Source organism: Lolium rigidum, chromosome 3 (genome assembly GCF_022539505.1).
Source record: "Lolium rigidum isolate FL_2022 chromosome 3, APGP_CSIRO_Lrig_0.1, whole genome shotgun sequence".
NCBI classification, from domain to species: domain Eukaryota; kingdom Viridiplantae; phylum Streptophyta; class Magnoliopsida; order Poales; family Poaceae; genus Lolium; species Lolium rigidum.
This window is the reverse complement of record NC_061510.1, coordinates 103,587,480-103,610,141: the sequence shown is the minus strand read 5'-3', so window position 1 is coordinate 103,610,141 and position 22,662 is coordinate 103,587,480. Positions and strand designations below refer to the sequence as shown.

General features: G+C 44.9%; 1 protein-coding gene across 5 annotated transcripts; it reads left to right on the top strand.

Moving 5' to 3' along the window:
* Positions 1–11,092: 11,092 nt before the first annotated feature.
* Positions 11,093–18,286, top strand: LOC124702086 (exopolygalacturonase-like). 5 transcript variants are annotated; one of them, XM_047234189.1, is made up of 5 exons: positions 11,093–11,462; positions 14,700–14,935; positions 15,087–15,258; positions 17,062–17,234; positions 17,326–18,286. In XM_047234189.1, exon 5 carries the CDS (start codon positions 17,338–17,340, stop codon positions 18,124–18,126), a length of 789 nt encoding a protein of 262 aa, XP_047090145.1. In that variant the 5' UTR covers positions 11,093–11,462; positions 14,700–14,935; positions 15,087–15,258; positions 17,062–17,234; positions 17,326–17,337; the 3' UTR covers positions 18,127–18,286. The 5 variants fall into 5 exon arrangements, with proteins under 5 accessions (XP_047090145.1, XP_047090147.1, XP_047090146.1 ...); XM_047234191.1 differs by lacking the exon at positions 14,700–14,935 and having other exon boundaries at positions 15,150–15,258; XM_047234190.1 differs by lacking the exon at positions 14,700–14,935.
* The last annotated feature ends 4,376 nt before the right edge of the window (positions 18,287–22,662 follow it).

Genomic DNA, 22,662 nt, shown 5'->3' with positions numbered 1-22,662 from the left:
TTTCTTGCAAATGCAAGCCTCTTCATCGTCTCTGATGAAATCAAAAACTCTTTGACTATTTCATCTCGGTGAAGATTCCAACTCCGCAATACTTACTTCATCCAATTGAAGTTCGTATACCTATCTAGTATTCCACGGACCAACAAAACTCTTGGTTGTATCTTGTATACACCTTTAATACATACTTCGATAAGTAATGTATTTTGCCATCCTACTAGCATATCTCATAAAAGAAATATGTAGTGATTACTAGAATAATCCACATAGACTATAAGCATTGCTACGGAAGATCTAATCTTATCGTAGTCAACTCTTTGAACTTTGTCGTAAACAATTTTTCAACAAGTCGAGCTTCTTCAAAGTCTATAGATCCATTTACTTTCAAAAAGTATTCATCTATTATGGATTTCATGGTGCATGGCCATTTTAACTGAGTCAGGGCCCATCATAACTTCTTTGTTTGTAGTTGGTTTATCATTTGTTCAAAATCAATCCTTTGTTCACAAATCATTTATTTGATCACAAAGTAAACCATACCTACAAGATTCAATATGTACTTCGATCTCCATGGCTAAAACACTTTGTAGTCATGGGAGCAATGATCGTTATGGCCGCTTCCGAAACCAATTCCGATGCTGCGCTACTTTGATCATTATGCTCAGGTTCATAAACCTTATCAAAATATATTGTCCTCCCACTCAAATACTTCACTAGAAACAATTTCTCGGAAATAAGAAACATTGACAAACATTTTTTTCTTTTGTCTTGTGGGAAGAATTCCAGCTTAAATCTCCAGGATAACCAACAAAGACATTCATCCGATTTTGGTTGTAAACTCTTAGACCAAAATTTAAAGAAAAGACTATTAGGGTTTATACCCATACCATAACTTGTATGGTGTCATTTCAACGGATCATGATGATGCTCTATTTAGTGTAAAAGCGGTAGTCACTAAAGCATAATCCACAAAAATATAATGGCGTCATAATATTTTATCTCATCATTAATCCAACAAGGTTTGGATACATATCTCGGATACTATATCATCATTATGATACTCCAAGAAATGTGAGTTGTAGAAAAATTTCATAACTCTCTTAGATGTTCGCTAAAACTCGTAATTCAAATATTTCCACCATGATCCAATCATAGATATTTGATTTTTCTATTACGATGATTTCCACTTCATGTTGAAATTTATTTGAATCCTATTCAAATGTTTCAAACTTTTCCTTATTGAATATATCCACATATATACTCAATTCATTGTTTGAAAGTTTTCATGAAGTAGAAGAATCTTCCGCACACAACTATGCCCAGTGAACCACATATATCATTATGTATGTTTTCACTAAGTTAGTTGCCCGTTCAACTTTTGGCCTATGAACGGTATTTAAATCATTCTCTTTAGAAAAGATTTGCAAGTGCCAAACGATTCAACAAATCGAATGACTCCAAAAATCCATTTGCATGGAGTTCCTTCATGCGATCCTTTCTAACATGACCTAAATTGCGGTTCCACAAATAAGTGGAATTCAAATCATTTGCCTTATGGCATTTTTAGCGTCATTGTTATGTATGTGTGTTTCACCATTAAGATTTATAATAACTTATCCATCGTACATGGAGTAATGTCATAATTTGAACAACTCATTGTTTTCATTTGACCGGAGCAAAATAACAATTATTAAGTTCTTTATTATAAATTCTAAGGGCTAGATAGAATTCCAACGACGAACACAATAACACTTTATTTTGTTCCAGACGTGCATTCCTATCATATTCCTTGTCAATCACTTAGGCCATTGTATTCTTGTATTGCGTTGTTTTGTATGACACTTCATACCAACCAATATGGTACTAGTACCCAAGAATTTCATTGTGTGACTTGACTAGGAATACAACCATAACTTGTATATCATTTATATACACATGAGCTAGACTTTCTAGTCTTTTCTTTTCTTTTTGCCAAAATATCTTTTGCAGTTTCTCTTTTAGCTTTCCTCATTATTCAGAAAAACATTTCAACATCAATAACTTCTAGGTTTGTTGGTCAAATACCAATAACCTTGAGGTTCTTACTTTGAAGTTGATCATCATATGACAAGTGTTTCAGATTTCACTATTAGTAAATTTGTAATATGATGAACAATTTCACTCATAATTTTATCCATCAATTCATGATAACTTTCTGAGACCATGTCTGTACATGCTAGGCTCATAAAGTTTAAACCTTAGTATTCACATATGCAAATCTGGCTTGCACCCGTTGGAAGCACACGTAGAATCTATAACACCCGATCATCACGTGATGCTTCGAAACGACGAGTCTTAGCAACGGTGCATACTAAGGACAATCACTTCATGGATATGCGAATATCGTTAGTGCCCCAATAGTTGGAGGATTGGGACGCCTTGCGTCTTCAACCTTCGTACATTCCCATAAAACTTATGAGTTTATGTAGTCTCACCAAATTTATATTCTATCATCTTGCAATAAGGTCTTAGATATCACATATATCTCGTACCTTGATTATTTCGAAAACTAAATTTTCAGCTCCTTACTTTTCAAACAGATTTGAACTTCAAGTTTCACGGAGACAAGATAACTTTAGGTACTAATTGAAACCATAGCTCTCCGAATCAACAAAGTGAGTTTCACTAAAAATTTGCAATAGGACTTAATCATTTCTTGATTCATTAACAATACGGTACCAATCCGTAAAGTTTCTAGTCAGATTTAAACAGTATTTCTATCTCAATTATAAGACTAGCGCATAGTAGAAAACGGATGCCAATACTACAAAATTAATTCAAAATACTACTCAGACTATGTTTATGATAATTAGTTCATGTTTTAATCTAATTACTAATGAACTCCTACTTAATACAACATCCCTCATAGTTGTAAAGTGGTACACGATCCAAATCCACTACACCAAAACCGATCATCACGTGAGATGATGTAGTTTCAATGGTAAACATCAACATGTTGATCATATCATCCATATGACTCGTGTTCAACCTTTCGGTTTCCATTGTCCCGAGGCCATGTCTGTACATGCTAGGCTCGTCAAGCAAACCCAAGTATTCCGCGTGTGCAACATGGCTTACACCCGTTGTATGTTGAGTTTATCACACCCGATCATCACGAGATGTTTCAAAACGTCAAACAATGCAACGGTGCATACGAGGGGAGAACACTTTATTATCTTGATATTAATGTGAGGGATCATCTTATAATGCTACCGTCGCGTTCTAAGCAAAATAAGATGCATAAAGGATTAACATCACATGCAATTCATATGTGATATGATATGGCCCTTTTGTCTTTGCGCCTTTGATCTTCATCTCCAAAGCACGGACATGATCTCCATCATCAACGGGTATGATCTCCATCATCGTCGGCGTAGCGTCAAGGTTCATGGCGCCGTCTTCATGGTTGTTCACCTCATGTAGCAACTATTACAACTACTTTGAAATACTACTCAACATGAAATTTAAAGACAACCATAAGGCTCCTGCCGGTTGCCACAATACAATAATGATCATCTCATACATATTCATCATCACATTATGGCCATATCACATCACCAAACCCTGCAAAAACAAGTTAGACGTCTCTAATTTGGTTTGCATATTTTACGTGGTTTAGGGTTTTCGAGTAAGATCTACCTACGAACATGAACCACAACGGTGATACTAGTGTTGTCAATAGAAGAGTAAATTGAATCTTCACTATAGTAGGAGAGACAGACACCCGCAAAGCCTCTTATGCAATACAAGTTGCATGTCGAACGAGGAACAAGTCTCATGAACGCGGTCATGTAAAGTTAGTCCGGGCCGCTTCATCCCACTATGCCACAAAGATGCAAAGTACTCAAACTAAAGATAACAAGAGCATCAACGCCCACAAACCATTGTGTTCTACTCGTGCAACCATCTATGCATAGACACAGCTCTGATACCACTGTAGGATAACGTTGCATAGAAAACAAAAATTTTCCTACCGCGAACACGCAATCCAAGCCAAGATGCAATCTAGAAGACGGTAGCAACGAGGGGGTATCGAGTCTCACCCTTGAAGAGATTCCAAAGCCTACAAGATGAGGCTCTTGTTGCTGCGGTAGACGTTCACTTGCCGCTTGCAAAAGCGCGTAGAAGATCTTGATCACGATCGCTTCCGGCGCCACGAACGGGCAGCACCTCCGTACTTGGTCACACGTTCGGTTGTTGATGAAGACGACGTCCACCTCCCCGTTCCAGCGGGCAGCGGAAGTAGTAGCTCCTCTTGAATCCGACAGCACGACGGCGTGGTGTCGGTGGTGGTGGAGAAATCCGGCGGAGCTTCGCTTAAGCGTGCGGGATGTGGTGGAGGAGAGAGACCGCTAGGGTTTGGGGAGAGGGCGCGGCTAGGGCACCCTTGAGGGGTGCGGCCATGGTGGTGGCTTGAGTGGCCGGCCAGCCCCTCTCTCCCCTCTTTATATAGGTGGAGGCCCCAAGGTTTAGGTCAAAGAGTCCGAATAAGACCCCAACAAAACCTTCCAAGTGTCCAAACCTGGGGGAGTGGGACTCCCCCCTTTCCTTGGTGGGGTGGCCGGCCACCATGGTGGGGAGTCCACTTGGGACTCCTCCTCCCTTAGGTTGGCCGGCCAAGGTGGGTGGAGTCCCTCTGGGACTCCACCTTCCATCCTTATTTCTTCCGGACTTTTCTAGAACCTTCCGTAGAACCTTTCGGATCATTTTAATTCACATAAAATGACATCCTATATATGAATCTTATTCTCCGGACCATTCCGGAACTCCTCGTGATGTCCGGGATCTCATCCGGGACTCCGAACAAATATTCGAACTCCATTCCATATTCAAGTTCTACCATTTCAACATCCAACTTTAAGTGTGTCACCCTACGGTTCGTGAACTATGCGGACATGGTTGAGTACTCACTCCGACCAATAACCAATAGCGGGATCTCGGAGATCCATAATGGCTCCCACATATTCAACGATGACTTTAGTGATCGAATGAACCATTTACATACAATACCAATTCCCTTTGTCACGCGATATTTTACTTGTCCGAGGTTTGATCTTCGGTATCACTCTATACCTTGTTCAACCTCGTCTCCTGACAAGTACTCTTTACTCGTACCGTGGTATGTGGTCTCTTATGAACTCATTCATATGCTTGCAAGACATTAGACGACATTCCACCGAGAGGGCCCGGAGTATATCTATCCGTCATCGGGATGGACAAATCCCATCGTTGATCCATATGCCTCAACTCATACTTTCCGGATACTTAATCCCACCTTTATAGCCACCCATTTACGCAGTGGTGTTTGGTGTAATCATAGTACCTTTCCGGTATAAGTGATTTACATGATCTCATGGTCATAAGGACTAGGTAACTATGTATCGAAAGCTTATAGCAAATAACTTAATGACGAGATCTTATGCTACGCTTAATTGGGTGTGTCCATTACATCATTCATACAATGATATAACCTTGTTATTAATAACATCCAATGTTCATGATTATGAAACTAATCATCCATTAATCAACAAGCTAGTTAAGAGGCATACTAGGGACTCTTTGTTTGTCTACATATCACACATGTACTAATGTTTCGGTTAATACAATTATAGCATGATATATAAACATTTATCATAAACATAAAGATATAAATAATAACCACTTTATTATTGCCTCTAGGGCATATCTCCTTCAGTATACTACCCATAAGGTGTAATTCAACGCTAGGTTGATATGTATTTACTGATTCAGAGGATTTCTCCTCGTATTTCCTTGTTGCTTGTTGATGACCCACAAGTATAGGGGGTGTATCGTAGTATCTTCGATAAGTAAGAATGTCGATCCCAACGAGGAGCAGAAGGTGTTGACAAGCGCTTCGATGAAGGTTTCACCGTAAATGCTCACAGTACAAATATTCGGGGGTTTTGATGTAACGGATAAATAAAGTACAAGTAAGTAAAATGCGAGAGAAATAATTGCAGCGAGTGGCCCAATCCTTTTTAGCACAAAGGACAAGCCGGTTTGTTTACTTATAATGACCAAACGTTCTCGAGGACACACGGGATTTTAGTCTAGTGCTTTCGCTACATACAGCTGATTAATCTTCATTGTTTTGATAAGTGTTGTGTGGGTGAACCTGTGCTAATGTACCGCCCTTCCTAGGACTAATACATACTTGTGATTATACCCCTTGCAAGCATCCGCAACTACAAGAAAGTAATTAAGATAAATCTAACCACAACCTTTAAACTGCGAGATCCCGCGATCCCTCCTCGCATCGATATACCAACGGGGGTTTAGGTTTCGTCACTCCGGCAACCCCGCAATTGGCAAACGAGTACAAGATGCATTCCCCTAGGCCCATAAATGGTGAAGTGTCGTGTAGTCGACGTTCACACGACACCACTAGAAGAATAACACCACAACTTAAATATCATAACATTGAATATTACTCAACCATAGTTCACTACTAACAATTAGACTTCACCAATGTCCTCAAGAACTAAATGAACTACTCACGAGACATCATATGGAACATGATCGAGGTGATATGATGATGAATAACAATCCGAACATAGACCTTGGTTCAATGGTTTCACTCAATAGCATCAACAACAAGTAGAAATCGCACCGGGAGAGTTTCCCTATCAAACAATCAAGATCAAACCCAAATTGCTACAGCGGTGACGATGTCCAGCGGTGGAGATGGCGGTGATGATGGTGGAGATGATGATGATGGTGATGGAGATGATGTCCAGCTCGATGGTGGTGACGATGGCGTCGATTTCCCCTCCGGGAGGGAATTTCCCCGGCGGATTCCTTGCCCGCCGGAGAGCTCTTTTCTCTCTGGTGTTCTCCGCCCCGCAGAGGCGGCTGTAACCCTTCGTGAGGATTCCTCTGTGGCTTAGGTCTTCGGGACGAAGAGTTTCGCGAAGAAAAGGAGGCGAAAGAGGCCGAGGGGGCCCCACACCACATGGTGGCGCGGCCAGGCCATGGGCCGCGCCACCCTATGGTGTGGGCCCACCCTGGGTCCAGCTTGGCTCCCTTCCGGCTTCCTCCGTCATCCGGAAAAATAGGATTTTTGGTAAAACTTCCTTCCACAGTTGATCTTCCGAAATATCGCATCCCGACGGTGCTTTTTCCAGCAGTAATCCCGGCTCCGGTGCTCGATCTCCAAATAATCATGAAACATGCAAAATAGATGAAATAACATAAGTATTGTGTCCCAATATGAAATATATCAATGAATAACAGCAAATTATGATATAAAATAGTGATGCAATTTGGACGTATCACTTGTAGGAAGCTAGATCCTGGTTAGAGGCTGTACTACTCCCCCTCTTTTAAGAAATAGGGAGTTGAGTGGTTTTTATTGGTACCTCCACTCTTTCGGGCGCATTTCTAGCCGAATTAAAGGATTATATAACACCTTTGAGATCAGTAAATGAATATGGCAGGTTATTTGCGAACTGTTGCAAATTTGTGAATCCTAGACGTATAGTCCATATTCTTGAGTACGTGGACATGAGGAGGAACGTGGAGTTCCAAATAATTTCCTGGCATTCTATTTGGTACTTGGAATCTCCCCCTAATGCCTGGAAATATCCATCCTTCAATATTTGTAATCAGCGTACGAGGCTATGAACGGATCCCTTATGAGGAGTTCAAGGTACTTAGTGATCGACAGAGATCTGTACCCCACTAGATCCCTAATTTGTGGGCCTATGATGTACGCTGCGGTGGTGAGATCGGTACGCGTGAAGAGATTCCGAACTTACGCAGATGGGAAATGCTCGGAGGATTTCCACGTATCAATTGCAGAGGGGAAGTTCTGCAATATGCAGTTAGTTAGCCAAGGGTGTGTAAAGCCGCATGACTCCAACGTGAAGTTGGTAAAATTTCAACTCATTAACAAAGGTCGTGCAATGATCCCGATCCGCTTGCTCAGATATTCAACCAAACCTTTTGTGTATGGACATATATGACAAAGTGTTGAACTCCAATCTTCGAAAACCATGCAATAATTATTGGAGGCACATGAAGAGAATTTTGCATCATTGTCCATTCGAATTGATTATAATTCGTTTTCAGTCCACACTATGGTTGGAAAAAGGTCACAAATATCACCTCGAATGCATTCGATCGAGGGACTTAAGTGATCTACCTTTTGATATTGAGGTATATGAGAACCTCAAAATAAGCTACATAATATCCAATTATTAAGGAAACTTAGCTTCATGCAAATCATGACCAATGAAATTGATTTATAGGCAACATGTGCGACGGGTTGGTTGTACTTGTAGTAACATCCAAACAATAGAGAGGTTACCTTTTCAAATACTTGTTCCTCATCCGTCGGATTGAATCCCATAGAAAACTATATATCGAATTAGAGAGTTTCTATTGCAGAAACCTTTATCAAATATATAGAAGACATTCAATCATATTCATACCAGAGTGTTGATACAATATATTGTGAAATACAATATATATGTTCTATTACAACAACAAAAATGGACATGAATAAATCGATCACTAAGGAGATAATGAGACTAGTTAACGTCTCCAAACATGTCGGTTGAGGCATACTCAATGATCATGTTCTCCGTGCCCATAGGGTCCTGTGACCGCTAGAGAGTCATGGTGTTGCAATTTCGAAGAGAAACATCTCGCGAACAACCATCTCTATTAGTGCAACTGGATGAAGGTTGAAGTAAGCTTCAAACCTTTTTTCCTGGGGTCCTTTGCATGCTAGGGATTGTTAATACAGAATAACCAGATGTTGTTGGTCTGACATTCTTCTGTCATATGCGTATAGCATTCACACTCGATCTGGATGTATGTTGCCTTGTGATGTACATGACAACATACTTTTACTCTTCTGTCAACGGCGTGGCTCCAGTCGGAGGTGAATCCCGTGGGGCTTGGATCGCACGCATTATCCCATGAAATGCAAGAGTGATCTTGATGGTCATGTTCCATGTAGTGTAGTTGTGACCATTGAGGGCAAATGCCTCAAATCCTTTTTCGGCCATCATTTATTTACATGGGTGAACCAGAGATTATTAATTTACAATTGGTAAATTAAAAACCATCATGGTTATGTTGTAATGAACTTTGCAAAATTAATAAAGATTCAAGGCGTTGGCTTGAAATCATTAGTGTGAACCTCAAATTGTTAAGTATGACACTTTGTAGATAATCTCCAAAAGAAATTTTGGAGTCCGTCTCTCAGCACTAGAGAGTATAATCTGATGGAATCAGTAGATACTCCTAGTTCTAGTGCCTTATGTCATAACTTAATAGAATGTATGGGACATTACTTTGTAAAGCAATCCTAGTAGTGAAGATAATCTGCGATGCAGTAGATCCACACACTACAATATATTCCCAAAACATCAATTTTGAAGAGGTTCACTTCGAATTTTGCATTTATCAATTCGTGCTCGTATTAAGCCAAATACTCAATTAAGACGATGATTGATTCTTATTTGCAAGAAATTTTAAAGAAAATCTCAATTGCAAAATAAAAGATGTAGTTAATCTCAACATGTGAGCACATGGAAATATATTACATCATATATATGTTCTGGAATATATGATACTCTACAGAAACAATGCTCAAACAGGGTCTAAAATAGTAATTAGACTACTGCTAGAGCTACTGTTAGATATTGTTTGCTTAAAAACTGAAATACGTGGACGTTTTATGCAAACTGGAGGAGCTGCTGGTGTCTCAAACCGCATGCAAATGGGCCACGTTGGGTAGCCTGGCTAGGACCGCCCCCCTGGTCAATGGTCGTACGATAGGATAAGGTAGTAGACTCAATTCCCCAATCCAGACGACTAAGCGGCGACCACCACGCGACTCTCCTGTACCATCGCAGCAGCGCTCACCGGTGGCGACTGGTCCTTCCGCCGCGCTCGTCCTCGTTGGAGGAGTCGCCTGGCAGCCGGGTGCCTGGCGCGACGCCGTTAAAGGCGCCATTTGCGAGCCCGAGGGGCGGACGGCTCCAGGTTCTGGTGCGGTGGCCACGGCCGCTTGAAGGCGGGCTCGACAGCAGGAGGCCGAAAAACCACAACGCGGCGGCGAGCGCCTGTGCTTGGCGAAGGTGGAGGGGTGGCGAGCGTCGGGGATGGCAGGTGCGATGGCACGACAGCGTCGACGGCCGTGGCGCTCATGCCGGAGCCAAAGGCGGATGCTCCCCCTCGTCCGTTAGCCGCCGCCAGGGCGGTTTCCGGGCAGCGCGCGTCGAGCCGGGAGGCCGCGGGAGCCGGCGCACCGCAAGGATGCAAGCCGTGCGATGCCGCGGGCGTGGCCATCGTCGGGGATGGCAGGCGCGGCGAGCACTTGGTCGAGGACGGCATCCTCGGCTAGCGGGGCTTTGCCCGCGTAGAGCGGGTCGGGAAGCCTCCAGGCATGATTCTTACCTCTGTTTTGGAGAGGGTCGATTGGAACCAACTCACAGTTTGTTCTTCAATTCTTCGATTTCGTTGATCTCGAATACCGATTCGCAGAGAGGATTGGGGGTAGAGAGATGACGACGGACAGTTCATCGATTCCTCCTTACTCAATTTCTTCCCTGCACGGTTCTTCTTTGGAACGGAACGATGGAGGCGGACACCTTGTTCTTCTCTGGATCGAATTCGCTCAGCGGCGAGCGTGCTGATAACGTGTTAGTAGTAATTGAGATGTAGATCGAGAGAGACAACAAATGATTCAACTGTTCTGTTCCATTGATGATTCACAACTTATATACAAGGGGAAGGAACGCGAATATAAATCACGTCCGTTTGAAGAGGTGTGAGGAAGGGTTGTGTCTGTTGACAAAACAATCAACATAGAGAATTACATGAGAGAGGATTACCCCTTTAATTAACATATTAATTAAATCCTAACAATTCTCACTTACCCTACTTCACACATCCTCTCTTCAAATCAATATAAACATATTTCGAATTAAAATAAGATGTATAAAAAAATGCGTGAGTCAAATTCCCACAATCGGTTTCGAGTTTCGTTAGTAGTAAATCATTAAGTTCATTAAGCTCATGTATAAAGTTTTAAGCGAATTTTGGATCGGTTCGGGGTCTGCGGTTTGAAAGGCACCTTTTTTCCCTTGACACCCCGCACCGCCGCCAGCCCGCCACCAGTTCTTCCCCCATCGCCCGCCGGGTTGCCTCCCCGGTGCCCGGCGCTGCCTCCCGATTCCCCACTGTGCCTCCGACCCAATCCCCCGGTGCCGCTTCAGCTTGCTTAGTAACCGCCGGTCAGCCCCGTGCGTGTCAATCCATGGCAACCGCCGGTCAGCTCCGTGCACGGCAACTGCCGATCGTGGAGACGGTGGTTCTGAAGCGGGGCAGCGTAGGTGGCGTGCTCGGATCCGCTACCTTGGCTGGTTCAGGAAGTATCGACATTCAAATTGGTAAGTCCTTGTTTTTTTCAACATCCAATCGTTAAATAGGTTTGACAGCTTGATGTACGTATTTGAAGCCATCAGTGAATATCATTACATATTTATATACCCTTTAATTTGTAGGAGAAGTCCAATGTTCAAATTCAATATGGAAATCTTAGAAAGCCATTCTTGTGAACTGAATTTGTACAAACAATAGTTTCCAACCCAGCCAAGCCTGCTTATATATGTTGTTCATACTAAACAGAAGCTCGGCAGCCTTCTGTTAGTTCCTCATATTATCATCTAATAGGTACGTTAAAATTCGGATTTCAGATAGAATGCTCTGTTTTGCTGAAAATTTTCAGAAACAGGAAAAGTACATCACAAATGATGTACATGTCATACTTGTTCTACTTGGCCATTGCTGTCATCTTGACGCCAATGGAAGGGCACGAAGCCTAAGAGCATCTCCAGTCGCGTCCCCCAAAGGTTTTTGGGGCGCACTAGACATATTTTCGTCCCTAGTCGCGCGTCCAATACGGTGTCCGGCGCCCCGAGCCCATCCCCGCTCCACAGGGGACGTTCCGGCGAGAAGCGAGGCGGAGAGTCGCGGGCCCGACGCGTCATTGACACACGAACGACGCCCAACCGTCGCCTACCTCGCGACAGAAGTTATTGGCGCGCAGCGACGGTGTAGTTTCCACAGAGGCGCAATGACACGTCTCGTCGCGCCTAGCTCTCCATGCCATCATTAATGAGCGCTACCGCTCCCTCGCCTCCCTCCGGCCTATAAAGAGGGGCGCTATCGCATCGTTCCTCACACACAAACCCTAGCGCCTCTTTCCCCAACCCTAGCCACCACCATCTCCAGAGTCGAGGGCCATTCCATGGCTGGTAGAGTCCGAGGTCGCGACCGTGGCCGCGGCTGTGCTGGAGCAGCAAGGCCTGCACGGTCGCCGTCGCCTGCGCCGTCGTCGTCTTCCGAGGGGGAGTGGGAGTTCGAGTTCATCTTCTTCCTCAATGGCGACCCACTCGGCATCTAGAGGCTGCCGGACAAGTTCGCCGAGTTCGTCGCCGGCAACAAGCTGGCCGCTCTGCAGCTGCGGGGGGAGGCTGGCTGCGACTTCTGCCGGTGGCCGGAGGACCTGCTCTTCGACGGGCGCGGCAAGATGTACCTCCACGCCGGCTAGGAGAAGTTCGCGCGCTTCCACGACCTCCAAGCTGGCTGCGTGCTCAACTTCTGCTACCAAGGCGGCGAGGAGATGAGCGTGAAGGTGTTCGACGACATGTCCTGCCGCCGACACTACCATGGCAACGACGAAGAGGACGACGATTGAGCACACCGAGTGTTCTTTCTTCACAGCCAAAATGGCCACGTATGTTTCTATATGTTCTCCCTGCATAGGACCTGGATTTTCCAGTTTGGGTGACCGAGAGTGTTCTTTCTTGGCAGCGAACATACCAAATTTGTGAGGCCAACACTAGTTAGGTTTCCTCATTTTGCAATGTTTTAACTATGTATTAGTTTGTGCAAACCATGTTCCAAACTATGTATTAGTTTGTGTAAAACCATGTTTCCAATTATGTATTAGTTTTTGCATTGTTCCTCCTCTATATTGAAATGGAAATGCAAAAAAATAAGAGTATTTTAATGTAAAAACAAGTTTGGGGGCCGCGTTTGGGGGACGCGGCTGGGCAGTGACGTCCCCAAACGCGGCACTTCGTCCCCCAAACGCTCGATCCGGCGCCGTTTGGAGGACACTTTGGAGGACGCGACTGGAGATGCTCTAACATGCCAGGTCCCCAATGAGAGATGTATTGAGTGTAGGGTGTAGTCGTTGACAGCAGAGCAGGTGACAGTCACCATTCTCAAGCTTGAGCTATTATGCCATCCAACTGTTTCTGCATGCGCTAAATACATTTCTAAGATCAGTACTTCAGTAGCAGAATCCTGTGAGGCTATACAGCATGAGCATTTCTCTGCTCGGAAAAATTCAGAAAGATCTGTCTCTGCTCTGTTGCCGCTGAAGCTATTTGGAAACAGAAAAATACAAGTGTTACTTTTCTCCTGGCAATCATTAGATATTAATGATAATTTTTGAAATACTAAGACGAAAAAAGAAATCTGAGATGAGTAGAAGCATCCATCCATGCCAAGGCTATAAAAGAGGAACATCTTGCTAAACTCCAGCTACCATTGGGTACTGAGATTCACATTTGTCAGTTTGAACATTGCTCCGTGTGCAAAACGTGCAGAACGTTGTCAGTTCTTTGCATGGCTTGCGCTTCAAGATAGAGTTTGGACGGCGGACCGGTTGCAAAAGATAGGGTGGCCTAATTGTGTCCTTTGTCCTCTTTGCAAAAGAACCGAGGGATCTATTGTTCACCTCCTTGTCCATTGCCGGTACACCCATAGGCTTTGGGGTCTCCTCAAGGATTGGCTCGACCTCTACTTCATTGATCTTCGACAATGGCCTACAGTGACGCTTGCCGAGTGGTGGCTAACCATGACCAGCTCCTCCTCCCCAAACCGGAAATACATCGCATCCCTTGTCCTCCTCGCATGTTGGGAAGTATGGAATGAGAGAAATGCTAGAGTGTTTCGAAACAAACATATGCCGCCAACGGTAGTTCTAGCAAATATCAAGAGGGAGTTAAAATTATGGGTGGCCGCAGGCGCCAACCGTGTGAGTGTTTTGATTCCAGGATACATTCTCTGAACTTTTCCCCGCTCAAGGTCTACTACTCCCTCTGAACCTAAATACTCGTCGTATGTTTAGGAAAAATATAGGCTAAAATGTGTCTAGATTCATTGAACCTGCGACAAGTATTTTGGACCGCAAGGAGTACTACATGTGCCGCATTTACCTTACCGTCCAGGAACCTCAAGCTATGATGAATGAAAACATGGTCTAGTGAAGCAGATCAATAGGCTGTTGCCCTAATGAAGCCCCTGTATATTAATAAGAATATTAATTATCCAGTGATTACTGTTAAGAAACTATCTTCATGATTTCTGAATTATTAACTTTTGTTATGTTGTAAAGCATAAATAAAACATCTAGAATTTCCAAGATCAGCTTGTGCTCAGTAAAATGCGGTGGTCCGTCTCTGTTATATTTAATCAGTCATTTCTTGTTACTAATTAATCATCTGGATGCATTTGGCTCTTTTATTTTAGAATGAATCAACTTCTGATAATGTTTCTACTGTCATAGTCTCGTTAATTATCTATGTCCTGGACTCTGATAATGTTTTCTTAAGGGGAAATTTTGAACCATGCCACCGCAAAGGTGTACCTATGAAGTATTCCACTGCATGTGCCAGTGACATGTGATCATTCAACCCCGACAATTTTCGAAGTCAGGAGTATTTTTCAAAGTTGCAAATTTTATAGTGGCATGGTTCCAATTTTTCCTCCCTTTTTGTAAGAAAAGTATGAGTAGCGCCTTTTCTTACATTAACAGAACAGGTTTACAAATCAGAAGCACTGGTACAAGGTGAACAGCATATCAACTAAATAATTTCTGAATCAGGATACTATTGTTCTGTTTTCATGTACTGTACCACTGTTGCTGCCTTACCGGTATTCGACAGTAAAAAATTATGGACTAATGGTGTTTATACTTCTTTCAATTTATTTTACTACAGTTGTGCATCTCCATTGGAAAAGCTAAGTTTCCTTGGTGCGAAACAAAACTATGGACACACCAGAGCGTACTGCATGCAAATCTGTTCTAATTGACTTTGTTGGAGGAAGGAGCAAAAGCTTCAGTCGACTCACTTCATATCATCCCCTGAGAGTTCTTTTCTTTGCAACTTTGTAAGTCGTCCGCTTTCTTGAGTTCTAATTTGTTGGAGTGTTGAGTTAGTGTAGCAGTAGTACTTTGGTAGAATCTAGAGTATTCTAAGTAATGTTGGAGTCAGCGGCGGAGCGTGAGTAAAATATTAGCATGGGCCAAATCGTCATCCCACCATGGTAGCATGGGCCAATCAAGCCACATCTCTTCAGCGGGCCAGTATTCAGTAGATCCGGTGAGACAAATAAGCTAAATTGCCCTAAAAAAAAGCTAATAAACACAAGTTTCACTTTGATAAGAATGGGCCAGTACCCTGGTTGGCCTCCAAGAAGCGCCGCCAGTGGTTGGAGTCTTATTATAATAGTAGTGTCCTAAGTGAGTCCAGAACATTTTATTGGAGTGTTGGAATCTGAGTTAGTATATTAGCAGAGTGTGGAGTATTCCAGGGAGTGTTGGTATAGAGTAGTGTCTAGATTATAGTAGTGTACGAGTGAAGATGTAAGCCTAAGTTGAGCTATATATAAGAGGGTGTGGAGGCCCAAGGGACTACTCGGTTTCGTTCCTGCTAGCCGCCACAAACAGCACCATTGTCTGACCACTACCGAGCGAACAAGTTCTTCGTTCGATAAAAAAAACACCATCGAGTTGTAGACATCCAGACGGCGGGAGGCCGCATCAGGTGCTCTGCGTGGGCTGCGGCCATCTCGCACAGCGATGTGAGTTGTGTGAGATCAGCGGTTGCTCGCATAGGGAGAAAGAAGAGCATGGAGGTCAATTTGGTTAGAAGGAAGAGAAGAGGAGGCAGATCCGTGGTAGAGAGAGTTGGATCCGTGAGAGGGGGGAGATATTAGAGGCACGCGGTGGAGCTGTTTTTGTGGTGAGGCAGCCGAGTCGGAGAGGTGGAAGCCATGTGAAGGTCAGGAGAGTGTGGATAGCTGACCGGTGAGGTGAGGCGGTTGTGGCTCTGTAAGAGCTGTTGTTGAGGTGAGGCAGCCGTGTTGAAGAGGTGGAAGACGTGTGAAGGTCAGGAGAGTGGGAGTGGGAATAGCTGACCGGTGAGGTGAGGCGGCTGTGGCTCTGTAGGATGAGGCAGCCGCGTCGGAGAGGCGAAAGACATGTGAAGGTTAGTAGAGTGTGGATAACTAGCCGGTGAGGTGAGGTGACTGTGGCTCTCTAAGAGCCGTTGTTGATGTGAGGCAGCCGTGTTGGAGAGGTGGAAGACATGTGACCGGTGAAGTGAGGCGGCTGTGGCTCTATAGGAGCTGTTGTTGAGGTGCAGCCCTGATTCTGTGGGAACTGGATTTGAATGATGCACAAGCTGATGATGGACGGCGTGTGGCACCTATGTTGTAGGCGCAAGTGTGAGAAGGTGCATGGTTGGAGAGGCAATGGTGGCCCAACACAAGTGGGGTTGGAGCTGGCTAGCTTGATGCACGGTGATGGTTATGGATTGCATGAGGCGGAGCTTGGATGGTCGGAGTTGAATGGGCGCTTAACGACTAAGGAAGGAAGAGCGGTAGTAAAATGCTCACAGGCATCGTTGTGTGCTTGTAATATAGATGCATTGTGATTGTAGCAAGATGGCCATGATGTTTGACCATGCCCATCTTGAGGGGGAGTGTTGGAGTGTTGAGTTAGTGTAGTAGTAGTACTCTGGTAGAATCTAGAGTATTGTAAGTAATGTTGGAGTCTTAGTATAATAGTAGTGTCCTAAGAAAGTCTAGAACATTTTATTGGAGTGCTAGAATTTGAGTTAGTATCTTAGCAGTCTGGAGTATTCCAGGGAGATCGACTCACTTTACTTGGTGGATTATATGCTTGCCCAGGGAACGCTCAAGGCGGCGACGGAACTGAAGCGTTTCGGCAATGACTGGATCGAGTTCGGCTGGTGAAAGACCTCACTGTCGCTGGCTAGAATGGCATCATCGGCGGCCAGGGTGCTGCCTCCCTGCCCTTCAACAAGTGCCCCATCCGAAAGGACTGCAAAGTCCTCCCCACCGTGAGTCCAATTTCATTACACGTACGCTCGCATATATCAAATTCGATGTGTGCACTAACCGTAAAAAAGCACCGATCGAAATGGGATGCAGAGCGTTCTGTTCATGAACAATCAGAACACGGTGGTGCGCGACATCGTGTCTGTGAACAGCAAGTTCTTCCACATCGTGCTGCTGCAGAACAACAACATGAAGATGATCAACCTCCGCATCAACGCGCCAGAAAACAGCCCAAACACGGACGGCACCCACATCGAGCTTAGCAGCGGTGTGATCATCGCTGACACCCACATCAGCACCTGCGAACGATTGCATCTCCATCGGCCAGGGGAAGTGGGGAACGACAACATCGACATCGCACGCGTCCACTGCGGCCCGGGCAATGGCATGAGTGTCGGCAGCCTTGGACGCTACGTCGACGAGGGCGACATCACTCACATCCACGTCAAGGATATGACCTTCGAGGGCACAATGAACGGTGTCCGGATCAAGACATGGGAGAACTCACCCACCAACACCAAGAGCCTGGCTGTGCACATGCTGTTTGACAACATGGTGATGAAGGACGTGCAGAACCCCATCATCATCGACCAGAAGTACTGCCCTTACTACAACTGCGAGCACAAGTACGTCTCAGGGGTGACCATCAGGCATCAAGGACATTTCATTCAAGAACATCAAGGGCACCTCGTCCCTGCCGGTGGCCGTGCTACTCCGATGCGGCGTTCCGTGCCAGGGCATGGTGCTGTAGGACATCGACCTGAAGTACAAGGGACAGGGCGACACCTCAAAGTGCAAGAACGCCAAGGCCAAGTACACAGGCCACCAGTACCCAAAGCCATGCGCCTAGCCCGCTCTGGTGGATGCACGGGTGCTGATGGGAGCTTAACTTGAATGATTCTTGTTTTTCTTCTTGAAATTAATCCTTCCTAGACAATTTTGGCGTTTCTTGTTACTTAGAAGTTTTTTTGGTTGTGGCGTTTCTTGTTAGTTAGGTGCTTATTATTGGACCAAAGGGTGTTGAAGTTCATTTAAAGTTTTTTACCATTGCCCACATGTTTTAGCTAGTCGATCTGAGGGTACTCAATCCATTGTATGGATCAAAGGACCCTCCTGGGTGGATCAGTTTTCAGACTTGATACTGACACTCTTAAAAAAAACCCTGGGACTGCCGTCGAGCTAAGGTGTATCAGCTGCGGATGGTTTTCTTCTTGGGCACATGCTGCAAAACTGGCGCATAGGAGGAGAGCTTCGCTGGCTTATCTGAAGGATCACCCAGAGAAAGATGTTGTGATCCATATGGTTTCAGAATAGCTACTAGTTCTTCCCTTCTTGGAAAAAGCAGCGTCTGAAGTAGCAGTAGTGTCTAGTGTAGATCTTTGTTTTAGGTTGGCTGGCTTTTGAAGCTGTTGTGGTGGAAAGTTGTTTGCAGTTGCTGCTAAGAATGGTGGTTGTAAGCCCTGCTTAGAGCATGTCTAACAGACCCCTTAAAATGGCCAAACCCGTATAATAACCGCCGATATACGGAGTAGGGCTCTACCCGGCCGTCTAGCAGACCCCGTAAAACAGCCCCCCGCGTCGATTTTTTACAGTTTTGGCTAAGGGGTGGCTTTTGGCCCCTTGTACGGGGCGGGAGGCTGAATACAGGGCCAACCCCTCACTCATGGCGGGCTGAAATTTCAGCACATAGCAACTGCTTCTGCGCATAATCTCGCCGGAATCCGGCCAAATTCCGGCGAGATGCGGCCGAGGGTGGCGGCACGGGGCTAGGGACGGCGGTGCGCGAGACTGGGGCGACGGCAGCGCGGCAGGGCGGCGCGTGGGCCGGAGCGGGCGGCCAGGCGTGGCCATGGCGGGCGTCCGGAGTGGGAGCGGGCGCGGCGGGCGTGGCTCCCGCGGGAGCCGGGCGCGGCCAAGGCCGGCGGCGGACGGAGCGGGAGCAGGCGGCGGCCGGAGCCGGCGCGACCGGCCGTGGCTCGCGCGCGACCGTGGCGGGCGGCGGCCCGAGCGGGCGCGGCTGGTCGTGGTGGGCGGGGGCGGGGCGGGCGGCCGTGGGCCGGCGGCGACGGCCGGCGGCAGGCGCGGCGGCGGGGCCCGGCCGGGACGGGGCAGGGGCTGGGGCTAGAGGAGGAAGAAGGAGAGGATGAAGACGAGGAAAAATAATTAATTTGGCATATTTGGGAATATTCCCTTTTACAGTTTAGTCATACGGGGTTTGCTAGCTCGGACGAGTTTTCGGCCGGCGAAAAGTGAATACATGGCTCTCTACTCGCGTTTTAAGGGGCGGAAAAATATGGGGCCTGTTAGACATGCTCTTAGTTTCTCGTTCTTAGACTTCGTTTTGGGACCTGTTGTTCGAACACTGGGTTTCATCTATGTGAAATAGAACCGGGGAGGGTGTCTCCCTGTGAATTGAAAAAAAAATAACCCTCCTGATTTTATTACTTCAGATGATGTATCAGTTATGCCAAAATAATAAAGCAGGCCGTGTTGGCTTTCCCTAATTTTTTTTTCCCATTTGAGCCCGCTGAATCGATGATCGCTAGAACTCTTCACATTTTCAGCTAGAGCTGGAATTTTTCTTTTTGGCAAAGAGAATGAAAAGGCAGAAAATCACTCCTAATTATTTGGAGCAATAACATGGCAGGTGCTCCTGGAATAAAACAGAGCATCGTGCCATCATTGTCAAGTACAGGTTACCATGTCGAGATGCTTCCTGAACGAACTGCATCCAACAGTTAATTATCCAGAACATCTAATAGAGTAATAGCAATACCTCCCTGCCACGCTACTCATACAGTCTCACTGTTTCACACAGGTCCACTCATGGTCCATTGTGATGAATCCCTGGTAGTGGAAATGCCTGATGGGGAATAGAAAGCCATATAATACTACCATGTATGTGGTTAGGGAGAGCGTGATTGGAAGTCAAGGTCCAAATTTCATGATTCTGAGATGACCCTATAAACAATAATGGTTCTCCGTAGTATTTAAATTCAATATATCAATCGCTATACCTTCAACTGAACTACCTGACAAGTATTGTGGGCAACTTTCTGTTCCTCCGTCTTATCTTACGAGATTTTTCGCTTTGCATGGATATCAGTGCAGAGGCTACAATTATCAGAAACTATAATTCTATCTGTATAATGTCTATGAGTTGAATGAAATTAGGGTGCCAGACGCCCTACCCTTGTTAGAGATATGACCTGAATGATTTTGTCAAGTGCTACAAGTCCTGAAATAACCAACCTTCCTCTCTTTGAAACAACAAGAACGCTTGCCGTTCTGTGCTTGCTCCAAGCAATTGTGTCTTGTTTATATTACCTTGACATAGCTACAGTGGTTTAACGGCAAGCGATGTTGGAAACTTAAAATGAGGCCAAGCTACACTTAGCCATTTTTTCAGTGTTTTTAAATGTTCAAAAATAAAGAGTTACGTGTAGCCCGATCTTAATTTAATCCCGCTAACTAAGCTTAATCTTGATCTACCAGGGGTCATCCCCCGACAACTATTTAAGTAAGTTTCAAAATTTGTAACTTACATGTAACTTACGTGAAACTTGCTGGTACTGGTACGAAAATCCAGGAATTTACATTAAATACACATCAGTTGGCATTTAATGCAACCTCCACCACACAAATATAGGGAGCAAACCAGCTCGAGCTGAGTTATGAGTTTCCGGTATATGTACATCTTAACTAGCTAGGTCTCAAGCCAGCATTTCGACCCATGGGTACAGCTGCCCATGGGCACCCGACCCGAATGGGTAGGGTATGTTCGCCTATGAAAACGATCCATGGAAAGCCCGATTAGTCGTGGATCGGGCATGTGTATCAGTCTATGCCTACGGTATTACTAATTAAAAAAATTGAATTATTTTGTATGGTACGTGGGCTATGATACACATACATTATACATGTAGACAGTATACATCGTTTACACAAAGCTCTTGTATTCAGACACCAAATATATGCATATTAGTACTACTTGCAGTCACAAAGTCATGAACGGGAACACACCACTCTTCATCCTGGCAGCCCAACAATGTGCCGATGTGTTCTAAATATTTGGTTGCGTCAAACTCCATTTTTTGTACCCGATGGGTTGCCCGAGGGTTTGAGCATGGATCTCTTTCCTTACCCATGGGTAGGGTCGTGGGTCACAAGTATGCCCGATAAGCGTGATGGGCATGGGTCTAGTTTAGGTTGACCAAACCCGACCCATTGCCAGCCTTAGCTAGGTCCCTGACAGCAATTTGGTGTCAGATTTTTGTATCCTATACTATTCAACACGAGGCAGCTCATTTTGAGGCCCAATAGTTTGATAAGGAAATGGGGCACGCGTACTAGCTCCACGCTGAAGGCGTTAAAGATGAATTATCGGCAATGTGGCCTTGGGCACATATCTTCGTAAGGCCCAGAACTGAAGGAGCACATAGACCAAAAACGAGGACTTCGGTTAGGCTTATCATTGCTCGTCATCATTTGTCTTCGTCAAGAAATAGATTATCTGCTTTCTCCCATCTAGAACTCGAAGGGAAGATTCCTTGCAATTATTCTTAGCAGCGCAAGCATAAGATAAAGAACAATTGGCTAAGACTCGTTCCAGCAACTACATGAATTGCGTAGTCAACCCAAAAAAAGATGACATTTGGAAAATTGAGCTTTTCAACACGATTACAGAAGCATATCCAAATCCAACCACGAAGATCATTGAAGGCGGTGATGATTACATGGACAAGACGGAGAGAAAACCAATCACAAATTGTATGAAACCCTCTCGACTAGACGCCAGAAATTATGCAAGGACTAGATCGCTGGTGGACCAGCGAAAGCCCCCCTTGCCTTGCTCCCATGGACATCAGGATGGGCGGATGGCCACACACTAGCTCACCATCACCTGCACACGTACCGAGTGCGCACTGCAGCTCTTGTCTCCATCAGAATTAATACCTGATGAATTCCTCTAGTAAATAGTGGTGATTGCATTACAGAGTAAACGCACGCCACTGGTGTTGCAGTTCCTGGGGGATAAGTGCTGAGGTGGATTTGTTCTTATGTGTCTCCAATAGCTTATTAGATAGCTTGATGGATTGTTCAACCAATGGTTTCTTGAGAAGCTCAGTCGCTTCAGTTGTCTCCTAGTTGCAAACCTTCTAGCACTATAAGTCTCTGTCTTGGAATCATCCAATTTTCAAATCATTTCAAGTAGTCACAAAAATCCCATGGGAACCACCACTTGTGTCATCGTCTGTAATCATTTTGAGCCGAATTCATCGGTACATTCAAGGAAACAAAATACATGGCGCGGCGCGTTCTGGTTGTTAATTTGCATCAACTCAAAGGAGCTAGCAGTACAGTGTGGAAGAAGTTCCAGAGCCACAAATGATCTGAAATAGACACCTGTCTGTGATTACTAATGGCTGG

Coding starts and splice junctions, on each gene's coding strand:
- LOC124702086 (XM_047234192.1), top strand. CDS start 17,338: ATGAACAATCAGAACACGGTGGTGCGCGACATCGTGTCTGTGAACAGC.